This window comes from Periplaneta americana, chromosome 2 (genome assembly GCF_040183065.1).
Source record: "Periplaneta americana isolate PAMFEO1 chromosome 2, P.americana_PAMFEO1_priV1, whole genome shotgun sequence".
NCBI lineage: Eukaryota > Metazoa > Arthropoda > Insecta > Blattodea > Blattidae > Periplaneta > Periplaneta americana.
The window spans coordinates 147349948-147362811 of record NC_091118.1 but is presented as its reverse complement, the minus strand read 5'-3'; the positions used below and the strand labels follow the sequence as shown (position 1 = coordinate 147362811).

Here is a 12864-nt window from a genome sequence, read left to right as displayed (position 1 = left end):
TGATCAGATAATAATAAGAACATATATTATTTGCAAGCCAGCTAGTGGCCACTCACAAGAAACATTCTGATAGGGTCAAATAAAAAAGTTATTTTTTTTATTTCACCATCTTAATAATGTCAAGAGAAGTGCTTATACAAATTTTGGCCACTCGACTGCAATTATGAGAGCCGTAAAAAAAGAATTCGTCAGGGACAGTTAACAGAAAGAAAACACGATTTCATTGGAAAAATTTATTGGAACAGACAAAGCAATAATTGTTGAGCTATTTTTCAACATATTCCCCACCGGAATTAAGACATTTGTCATATTGTGCGATCGACAAAGAGGTGCAGACGGCTAACTTCTATGACACAAGTATACAAAAATTGATTCCATGGTATGACAAATGTCTCAGCTCCAGTGGAGTGTATGGTGACAAATAGTGCAACAATTGCTGTATCTGTTTCAATAAATCTTTGCTTGCAATTTTTGTAAACGGCCCCCGAGAAAATCACTTTCTTGACGGCCTCGTAATTGCGGTCGAGTGGCCAAAATTTGTATAAGCATTTCTTCTGACATTATTAACATGGTGGAAGAAAAAAATTTAACTTTTTTATCTGCCCCCCTCAGAATGTTTGCTTGTGAGAAAAGGACTTCGGTATTCTATCCCCGGCAGATCTGATAAAATGTGTAATAGACGAAACGACTCAGAGGTAGATTTTCTCCGGGTATTTAGATTTCCTACTTATTGTCAATCATTTCTTAATCACTGCGGCATCAACATCTATTCATCTCAGAATAACATCTTCATTTGAAAAAGGACGTTAAATAAATTATTCTAAAAAATATGGTTTATTTAACGACGCTCACAATTGCCGAGGTTATATGAGCGTCGCCGGTGTGCCGGAATTTTGTCCCGCAAGAGTTCTTTTACATGCATGTAAATCTACTGACATGAGCCTGTCGCATTTAAGCACACTTAAATGCCATCGACCTCGACCGGGATCGAACTCTCAACCTCGAGCACAGAAGACTAGTGCTATACCGACTGCGCTACCCAGGCCAATAATAATTCTGAATTATTGTAACATTCACAGACTTAAGCGTTGTGGTGTATTTGAACTTATTTGCTATCTTGAATTCTCATTTTTCTTAACAGAACATTATATTACATGAATAGGTGACTGTGATTGGAATTGGGCTTTTGGGTAATCCACCGTGTCCTGAAACTTGACATTTCCAGCGTTTCGGAACTACATACAGGTTCCGTCATCAGCGTAAGACCAGAGAGGTCGCCTACTGTTGGTGGCTTGTTACGTCGTTCGGGTTAGCCTGGCGTAACAGGCGACCTCTTTGGTCTTACCCTGAAGATGGAAGATGACGTTCCAGGACACAATGGATTGCCCAAAAGCCTAATTTGAAAATATTATATTGTTAATATATATTTCGTAGCTTAGGCCTGTTTTTATTTTCCAAAACAAAAACAAAATAATCACTTGTCCTCATAACCCTATTGGGGTATTAGTCATAGGGCACTTTCTTATCAACATGCGACAACCAAGCACAAAGATCACATCTGTGCTGTAATCCATCAATAGACTATCACACTGAGAAGAGCTCGTTAGGTTTTCTGTACTCCAACCACGAGAAAGTCTTCGGGGACTGAGACGAAGCGGGGTAATGCTGTGAATGAATGTTGATGTCATAAGATGTCATAAGGTCACACACGTGGGTACTCATCTCTATCTGATCTCTATTGGCTAGCTCTCACAGCACAAACCATAACATTGATCACACATATTGATACTACCCTAGTTACAAAATTAGATCACGGTTAATCTCCCGGTCTTTTAATCTCTCCATACAGGAAATAACATATAGAGGAGAGCGCATGGTTTTTAAACTGACGTTATAACGATAATATCGTCTATCTACTTCGTTCCAATAGATGACGCAATAGTAAGCACATTCCTTTCACGGTTGATCTCCTGGTTGGAGAACAGTAGTAGCTTTCATCAACAATTTTGAGAACGGTTCCCATGAGTCCGATGGACATCCTTGTGACTTTTCAGAACTCCTTCATTAAGTGCGAGTCTATCGATCAGAATACTGGGAAGTTGTGCCCATAATGCACTATGATAATGATGATAATGATGATGATGATGAAGATGAATATGAATAGCCACCGGCGTAGCTCAGTCGGCTAAGGCGCTTGGCTGTCGATCCGGAGTTGCGTACGGGCGCGAGTTCGATTCCCGCTTGGGCTGATTACCTGGTTGGGTTTTTTCCGAGGTTTTCCCCAACCATGTGGCAAATGTCAGACAATCTGTGGCGAATCCTCGGCCCCATCTCACCAAATATCATCTCGCTATCATTAATCCCATCGACGCTAAATAACCTCGTAGTTGATACAGCGTCGTTAAATAACCAAGTAAAAAACCGATAATGATAGTACTGGTGGTGACTACGATAAATAAAAATTATAATATTGTGTATGGGCATTAAAACTAGAATCAGAATTATTTATTATGGTCAAGTTAAGGCCATCAGGTCTTCTCTTCCATTTCACAATCATTCTGTGATAAAAAATTAGAAAAGAAAAATTAATAGAACTTTTATTTTCTTTCACTCTCTCTTCCTCTCTGTCTCTCTTTCTCTCTCTCTATTTCTCACTTCCATCCTTTCTTCCTTTCTTTCTTCTTTTCTGCCTTTCTTTCTCATTTCTCACTTTCATTCTTTTTCTTTCCTCCCTTTCTTTCTTTCTTCCTTTCTTTCTTCTTTTCTCCCTTTCTTTCTCATTTCTCGCTTTCACTCTTTCTTCCTTCCTCCTTTTCTCACTTCCATCCTTTCTTCCTCCCTTTCTCACTTCCATCCTTTCTTCCTTCCTTCCTTCCTTCCTCCCTTTCTTCCTTCCTTCCTCCATTTCTCACTTTCATCCTTCCTTCCTTCCTCCCTTTCTCACTTCCTTCCTTCCTCCCTTTCTCACTTCCTTTCTTCCTTCCTCCCCTCCTTTCTTCCTCTCTCTCTTCCTTCCTTTCTTTCTTCCTTCCTTCCTTTCTTCCTTCCTCACTTCCTTTCTTCCTTCCTCCTCTTCTTTCTTTCTCCCTCTCTTCCTTCCTTCCTCCCTTTCTCACTTCCTTTCTTCCTTCCTCCCCTCCTTCCTCTCTCTTTCTTCCTTCCTTTCTTCCTTCCTTCCTCACTTCCTTTCTTCCTTCCTCCTCTTCTTTCTTTCTCCCTCTCTTTTTTCCTTCCTTTCTTCCTTCCTCCCCTCCTTTCTTTCTCCCTCTCTTTCTTCCTTCCTTTCTTCCTCCCTCCCTTTCTCACTGCCATTATTTCGTCCTTCCTTCCTTTCTTTAATTCTTTTCTTCTTCGTATTTTTTTCTTTTACCTTTCTCGTGTCGAGGTTTTATTCTCTTCGGACCACACACTGCTGCCTCCCTTTTTGTGTGATCAGCACGGCACAGAGCCACCATCGAGACAATATAAGACAGTAGCATATATGACAAGGGACAAACGCAGACTTATGACGGGAATAGAACCAAAGAACGATTGGATGGGAAACACGTACACTATTCACTAACTCAAGACGGAGAACAGATTTATTTACATCAAACTAAATTGTATACAAGAACGCACTTTTAGTCTTTCCCTATTTTAATGTTTTCTTTCTCACGTGGCTGATCAGATATAAAATTCCCACGAAGTTTGGAAGGATATGTTTTTGGTCGGTTATTTAACGACGCTGTATCAGTTAATTAACAGATTATTTATCGTCGATGAAATTTGCGATAGCGGGAAGATTCGCCATGTGATTACCCGACATTCAGCTTAAAGTTTGGAAAACCTCAGAAAAATCCCAACTGGGCACTCAGTTCAAGCGGGAATCGAACCCACGCCCGAATGCAACTTCAGATCAATAGAAAAATGCACTACCGCGCGAGTTACACCAAGGACATACGAGTGTTAGTTTCAAAGTCATAAGACTATGACAATAAGTTAATGAAGAATTTGGGAAACGATAATAGCGGAGTAGGAAAGATCCCGAAGAAAAAAATGCCTTAAAAACGATCTGTTTCCATTACAAGTTCTTGTAGGCTTTCCGGGATTTAGTCTTGCGCCCCTCCTCCTCATGTAGATTTATAATACACAACCAAGTTTATGTACGGTTCTTCACAACCTCATCTAAAAATATCAAATTTGCATTATAATGTTCAAATTGACATAGCTTCTTTCTCACCGCAGGTGATCCGAGACAGGAGAGCGGAATATAAGGAAAAAATCCATGAGCCAGAGAGTGACGTACCGGGTAAGTATTGAAATGATACCGCCACCAACCATAAGCCTACGTGTCAAGAGCTTCGTAAACTTATTCATACACGACACGCTTCCCGTTTCTCGTAATCAAACAACACACCCATGCTGACACAACCAATAAACACCACAAGTGCACGATTAGTCATTCGAAATGAATGGCAAGTTTTAGAAGTTATCCTTTATACTGTAATTATTTATCAGTACTGATGACACATGTATCAGTGACTGAGGCCAACGTCGAAAATAGGCGTAATAGGCCTAATTTTTGTTTACATTTGAATTTGTTTATTATTACGGCACATAAGGCGCGCAAAAGTCTTTTGTGCAACTGTATTCACTAAAATATGCACAAGCGTGCAATTAAAATACGCATAATGAAATATATCGTGAGAAGGAATTTAATTTATTCAACGTTTTTGCAATATATGCTATAATTATACAGAGTGTTCCATTTATCTTGTGCACCTATTATAACTTTTTTGTTTCGATAGGTATTGGAATTTTTGTTTTTGAGAGTTATGTTAGAACGAGGGGCTAATATGGGTGTAGAGATTTGGTGCACGTAACTACATTATGGTACATGATATACGTGACGTCATCAATTTTTCAAATAACACTACATACTTTAATCATGTTACATTGATTACACACATTAAGACGAGTTCAAAAATGTATCACAATGTCAATTTCCCAGTCAATAACAACAGCAAAATGCAAAATGAATGCCATCAGAATGTGCCGTTTGTTGTGGCGCCCCATTCTTCTTGTGCATTAATTTATACAAAACGAAAGACGTCTGACGTCCGTACACGTCGTGTGTTGTGTGTTTGCTGTCTTAACATGTAAACAAACCACAACAGTCCACGCCACAATCCACGTACAGTGGCCTGTACGTTCTCCGGATCTGTCGGACTTCTTCCTGTGGGGAACTGTAAAGGACAATGTATACCAGAACATTCTGACAACACCAGACGACATACAGCAACGCATTCGACAGGCTTTTGTGTCCATTCAGCCAGCAACATTCCGGGCAGTCATACGGTCTTTCGGGGAACGCCTTCGAATGTGCTTTCGTGTGAATGGTCACCATTTGGAACATCTTCTGTGACTCTCAAAGCATAACATTATCACATTGGAAGTACGTTTTCGTTTCGTTTTGTTGTTATTGATTAGGAAGATGACATTGTGATACATTTTTGAACTCGTCTTGATGTGTGTAATCAATGTGACATGATTAAAGTATGCACTGTTATTTGAAAAATTGATGACGTCACGTGTATCTTGTATCATAATGCAGTTACATGCACCAAATCTTCACACTCATGTTAGCCCCTCGTTCTAACATAAAACTAAAAAAAAAAAAAAAAAAAATCCAATATCTATCCAAACAAAAAGTTATAATAGGTGCACAAGATAAATGGGACCACCGAATGGAAATTTTCTCTGCCAAACATAAATTTTGTGTAGAAATCTGAGTTTAGCTAGTAGTAATTCTCCGTGAATGAAGCTATCAAAGCAAAATGTATTTGGATGAGTACTGTACTGTTCTAGTGTGGGGAAATGCAAAGAAATTGTGGCTTACGAATAGACGTCGGAAGTTAAGGCATTAAAAATGGTATTTTATGCGCCTAAAAAGGCTATAAAACAACAAAAATTGGGCAATAGAAGGCACTGAAATTATATTGAATCACCCATAATTCATGAAGTAAACATCCATGAGACCATAAGTAACTTAACAAAGTACACTGGAAAAGTAGTTTTTCTGTTCTATAGACTTGCTTCCATTGTACTTACTCATCCACAACTCCACGTCCATAATTTGAGTTACAATAAACAACAAGCAACTTTTCAAGATTAACACACAAACTTCTGTCTCGTTTATTGGACAAAATCAGTGTGACAATGATTAATGTAACAATAATGAGACGTCGACAGAGCCGCGAAGTCCTACCTTCAAGCACCGTCTTTGTCCACCACAAATTATAGTTTGGCTCACCGGGATTCGAAACCGGGTTGTCAGCGTGAAAATCCAACGTTTCATGTATTCAATTAATAACTTATGTTTGTTGTTGTTTAGTCAACCGTTCGAATACAGATTTGAATCTCACAAGTGACACCAATAAGGTATCACTCATGAGGCAACTAAGCCAGGAATTAATAGGGTAGGATCAGTGCTGGAGTCAGGTAGCAGTGCTGGGTAAGGACAAGGTCGATTCCGGAGTAGCGAAACAACACTGCATTGCAACAGGGTGTCCCATATCTATAGCTACTATAAGAACGCAGAAATAGAAGCATTATTGTTGAGTGAGTAGTCATCTAAAGAAAAAGGCAAAATAGGTACATATAAAAGTAAGAAAAGAGCAAAAAAGTACATATTAAAGTAAAAAAGGCGTAAACGGCAAAAAAGGCAAGATCAAACTTCATCAGAATGCTTCATTTCTCATGATTCGTGCACATTTACTAAAAGCCTTTAAATATGAACATTCAAATAAAATAGGCATTTTCCTAAACATCCTATGTCTACTTATGAACGATTATCATATTGACTTACTCTTACGACGAGCGATTACTAAAATTTCCTGTTATCATAAGCTACTAATTCTCCTCTTATAGAAAGAATGAAAACAATACTCACTGAAAAACATAAGATTTTAAAAAGTGTAAATTCTATTACTTTCAAATTGTCTTTTTTCATATTTATTCCTCTCTCTTACGCTTTGTTTTTACTTTCTTTCTTCCTTTCTTTCCTTTCTTCACATACTTTCTTTTCATACCTATTTCTTCTCTACGTATTTACTTTTAATGCCTCTTACTTTATCTCTTTCTTTCTTTATGCTCTCTCCTTTCCATATATTCTTCTTCTTTAAATATACATGCCCCTTTCTTTCTTTACGGCCTCTTTGCTGTCTCCTTTTCATATCTCTTTCTTCTGTACATATTTATTTTTCATGCCCTTTTCTTTACGCTTTCTCCTTTCCATATATCTTTCTTCTTTACGTGTTTCTTGTTCATACCTCTTCCTTCTCTATGTAATGATGATTCAAGAATGTTTTATTTAGCTAATTATTAACATTATCTTGTTCAGGAATAAAGAGGCGCCTAGCCTTCCTAGATCTGCTCATCGAAATATCAGAAAAGGAGGGACTGCTAACAGATGCGGACATCAGAGAAGAGGTGGACACATTTATGTTTGAGGTAAACTACCACTTACCACACGTTTCCCCTCCAATTTTTATGTAATACCAATCTAACACCGGAATGTGAGTGTAAACAGATCTATAAACTTCATGTCTCCGTATCTTAGCATTACTGTGTTCGATCCACTTCTCATGTTGATGTGCTCGCCGATAGAAGTAATATCCACTTTGCAGTTAGGCGAAGTTCGGTATTGATCATTGTATACGCAACAACTAACACGCTAAGTTATAACGTATACCAGGGTACATACTTTCTTTATGTTCCTGTGTGTATTCGCCTGTTCACCCAGCCTCTCCCTCCCTCGCTCGTTCTTTCATTCTCACGTTCACTCTACTAGATCCGAGATTCGCCGATTCAAACCTGGCTATGAAATCCTGAACATGCTTTCTTCTGGGAGGCAAGTAAAACTATGGATCTTGTGTCGTAGATTTACAGCATGTGGCTGAATAACTTCTGTTATTAAAGCGTCGTAAAATAAAATACCACCATTGTCTTTCATCCGCTAACTTTTCATTACATCCTTTCTTTCTCCGTTTTTTTCTTTCTTTGTCTGTCTCTTTCTTCTTTCTTTCCTTCTTTGTATATCTTTTTCATTCTTCTTTTCTTTCATTGTCTCTTTCTTACGTCTCTCTTCCTTCCTTCTTTGTCCATCTCTTTCCTTTTTTCTCTCTTTATCTCTTTCTTACTTAGTCTGCCTTTTCTTCATTTCTTTGTCTATCTTTTTTGTCTGTCTATCTGTAATTTTTTCTTTCTCTGTCTGTCTCTTTCTTTCGCTGTCTGTTTGCTTATTTCTTTCTTTGTCTATCTCCTTATATCTTTGCTTATCTCTTTCTCTCTTTCTTTGTCTCTTTCTTTCCTCCTCTTTTATCTGTCTCTTTCTATCTTCGTATTTTCTTTCGTCGTCTGTCTCTCTCTTTCTGTCTCACTTTCTTTGTTCCTTTCTTTCCTCCTTTATCTGTCTCTTTCTTTCTTCGTATTTTTCTTTCTTTGTCGTCTCTTTCTTTCTTTCTTCGTCTGTCTTTTTCTTTGCCGTTTTTCTTTCTTTCTTTCTCTGTCTGTATTTTTATTTGCCGTTTTTCCTTCTTTCTTCTCTGTCTGTCTTTTTCTTTGCCGTTTTTCTTTCTTCCTTTCTTTCTTTCTTTCTTTCTTTCTCTCTCTATCTGTCTCTTTCTTTGTCCCTTTTTTCTCTGTTCATTTCTTTCTTTCCCTGAATTTCTGTTTGTTCATTCATTGATTTACTTATTTATATTTGTTCGTTAATTTCTTAATTTACACAACTTCTAATTCAAGTTGATGAAATGTCCCTCAACAAATTCGTAAATATTTTTATATAATTTAGTATATTATCCGTGTCTCTGTTTTTCCACTTTTTTTTTCTTCACAATACTATAACAGAAAATCTGTCATAGTTTAACTGTAAATTGTAAGAATGAAAGATCCATTGATAGATAGGATATTTTATCTGTACCATTTTTACTTCCAGGGTCATGACACGACGTCAGTTGCCATCTCCTGGGCTCTGTATCTTCTGGGATCTCACCCACACATACAGGTAACTAATGCTAAACATAATACTTCAACTCTTCATTTCCAAACACAGAGTTGACGCTAAAAGGAGAAGAAGGAAGTGTAATGGAATTCGCGTCTTTGCAGGAGATATCAGAGTTTGTAGCTTGCCACATGCCGGGATGCTCTGTTCTATTCAAGGAAAATTAATAGTTTTGAATAGGAAATGCTGAAAACAAAAAGGAACTTATTAAGACTCACATGGGAAAAAAATTACCGCCAATCACAGTAATCTATAAAGTAGGCTATAGCTCATAGCCAAGCGATCGGACATCTATTTGCTTGAAGTAGAGAATTTTCCTGAGATTTGGAATCAGAATTAGTAGCCGTTTTGCAAAGGTTATGGTAGTCTATCAATAGTCTAAAGAAGTAAAACGCTTCCACTTGGATAAACCGTAAGTTCAAAATGTCGTCTTATATTTTAAATACTGTTGCACTGCTCTCGTAGAATACTTTATACATATTTTAACTATTCTGTTTTTAAAAAATGGCATTTACAAGTCTATAGGTCTACTCAATATTTTAAGGCAAAGATACTCCAATTTCAGTCATGCAGACACATAGGGTCGCGGGAGATTAAGGTTCCTACATTTTCTACACAATCGATATTAGTAGCAGTAAGGATGCCAGTCCCACGTGTTTGCCGCCTTTATTAAGTAAATACCCATTATACTCATATTTATATTAGAAGCTTACTAAACTCTAGGGACATCATGCTGTCGGAAGGATTAGATAATTGAGAAAATTCATGATGCCATCTAGAAAAGAACTCGTGATTTTTCGGCTTGTAGCACAACCCCTAAATGCGTCGCTACCCCGTATTTCTATCCAATAAGTATAAAAATAACTTAATAAAACAATTTTAGAACAAGTGTCAGAATGTATTGTCTTAGAATGTAAAATTTCATACTCTATTAAAATTAAATACATAAATATAAATATGGTAAAGTAAATATGTTTAATTATATAACTGGAACAGTAAGGCAAATACTGAAAAATAAAGCAAGTAGAAATTAAATCATTAAATAGTGTAAGACCATGGCAGTCTCTACTATCACTTATGAACCATAAATATGAACTATGAATAAGCGACATTTCAGCAGAATGAAGCAACAGAGATGAAATATCTCAGACACATAGCATGCTACATTGAATATGAAGAAAAATAAATACGGAAAAGTGAACGTCGAAGAGTTTAATAAGTTACAGGGAGAACATCCAGATATAGGCCTAATATCATATAGTAGAATTCTCAAAACTTCATTCATTTACAATATTTACGGAGAGAAAAAAAATAAGGACATCTAGGAAGAAAAATAGCCTCAGAAATCTGAAAATCTGAAATCTGTACGGGTAGAAACCCAAACCGTGAAGGAAGAAGAAGAGACTCGTCCGTTTAGTAATACTTAACAACTCAGATTCATCTAATCCAGGTATGCTCAAAATTTTAAAAGCCCCGATTACACGGATGATGCTGCACTGCATAACACACACTGTGTACGGACTGGGCTCCGCAACTACTTTGGACCACCGCCCGTAGCATAGTTCTTACACTCTTACAAATACGGATAATAAACTGAATTTGAAAAAGGAAAGAGTATACACTGCAATATTCAGTTATTACATTATTTATTATATTTAATATCCCTTAGTTATGATATAATAATATCATAGATAATATCATTTTCATATTCCACCATATAGTCTACTTTGCGGTCTATTCAGCATCTGCATTCTTTTCTGCAAGTAATTGGGAATCTATTTCCCACGAATTTACTGCAATGCGCTAAAGATGCTCATCTGTTAATCGGGACCTCTGGATTTAGTAACCTTCATTCTCGAAAATAATTGTTCGCACACATATGTCGAGGCGAAGGTAGCTAGCATAGTGGCAACGAATAAGCTCATCTTGTAATATTTAGTTTGGTTCATTTTTTAAATAATTCTATGCTTGTCAAGTCATATTCTCTGCATTTAGTTCTGAATTCTACGTTACTTTGTAGATCAATTAACTGGTCCTGGAACTGCACTCTCGCGGATTGTACTAAGTTTACTATGAAAAGATTAACAAAAAGATTAATATCACTTTCCATACGTCTAAAATCACTAAATCTATGTTCCGTGAATTTACATTTGAACTGTTGCAGTACAGAGACATAATTAACTATATTTTGTTCACGCACCATACATCTCTTTACAAGTTCACCATCCGTGAACGGTTTTACTGCCTTAGCTAATTCCCAACATACTACATAAGTTAACTTCCTCCAAAACATAGACTCTGAATTGTTCGACTCTCTTCAATGTTTGGCCTTTCATGAAGTGATTTCAATTCTTGAAGCTGTAGTGCACGTTGCACCCCTGAAAAATTATTTTATCAAAATAGCTATTTCTGCTGGAATAAAATCACCACAATAACAATAATAATAATAATAATAATAATAATAATAATAATGATAATAATAATAATAATAATGATAATAATAATAGGCCCAATAATAATAATAATAATAATAATAATAATAATAATAATAATAATAATAATAACGTTGGTATATGAAAATAGGCTATATTACAGAAAACAGCTTTTCTGTCACTTCGGCATGTTCTGGGTAGCAGAGCCTATAATGTAGTTTTATGTTGCTCAGTAGTATTCTGACAGTACCTTACAATATAGTAATCACTTTCCGTTTTCACCGAACGTACAACAAAAATAGGCTTCCTCCCACACTGTACGGAATGATCGTTTGCTTACAGAAGGTTTTGACTGTGTCATTGTCCCGCACTGTTCGTGCGTTTACTAAGTACTTGAACTGCCTTCTGCAGCCATCCGTCGAGCTTCGAACGGGGAACAGCACGCTCTACATTCGAAGGTTGTGATTACAGAACGTAATCGGGAGTCAGAGAATGAGCATACCTGATCTAATCTTAGCGTTGCAGTGTTATCATCAGACAGCGGAAAAAAAAAGTCATTCGGATGTGAAGGTAACTACAACGCGAGTACTTTGTCTCGTCAGAGGATTGTTTGTTATTTACGTAAGCACAGTAGGCATACTAGAGGCGCGTTGCAGGTAAGAACTGTTTTCGAATCGATGATTCAGAAGGTGTCTGATATTTTTTGTACTTTTCTATAAACCCTTTAAAGTGAGGATTGTCTAACGTTTTGAATGGAATATTACAACTTATCATCATTCGACACAAATTCTGGCAAAAGTCATATTTCATATTTGAGGTGGAATTTGAACTTGAACCCTTATTTTCTTCTACTATAGAGCAACACTTTTCATGTTTTTCTGTGTATTAAATTGATGTTCTATCGATTGTTTTCTCTATCTTTTTTGATGCACACATACATAACGCACATTTAATTGTTTCACCAGTATCACTACTAAAAATGTGGACACCATATTCTTGTATTAAAGAATACACCCTATGTTTTTTAACATCTGTCTTCGGCATTATGATCACTTCACCGAACTCAAATGAAGAATATGTTTACATATCTCAATTTTCTCTGTTCACGTACGGACGAGGACTGACTGAGAACGCAGAGTGGTAGTTGTTTTCGGTGTTCGCGTGGTGCTCTCTGCGGACGGTACCGTGTTGTAGCTGCCTACTTGGGATGCGTGCACACCTCATGCCATAGTCTAAGCGTACAGTACTTGCAAACCGTAAACATGACTTTTATTTGACTTTTTTTCTGCTGTCTAGTTATCATTGTATATGAATTCTGGTGTTGCCTAGGCAGATAACTTACTTTGCCTCGTGCCAACCTAATGTCAGGAGCCTCTTTCATATGTTTGC

The 12864-nt window shown here is 37.0% G+C and overlaps 1 protein-coding gene across 1 annotated transcript in view; it reads left to right on the top strand.

Moving 5' to 3' along the window:
* Nucleotides 1-12864, top strand: part of LOC138695196 (uncharacterized) — an 80166-nt gene that overhangs the window by 23098 nt on the left and 44204 nt on the right. The window contains exons 9-11 of the mRNA XM_069819655.1: nt 4225-4288; nt 7382-7491; nt 8978-9046. Coding sequence (XP_069675756.1) covers nt 4225-4288; nt 7382-7491; nt 8978-9046 — 243 coding nt within the window. The remainder of the gene's footprint in view (nt 1-4224; nt 4289-7381; nt 7492-8977; nt 9047-12864) is intronic.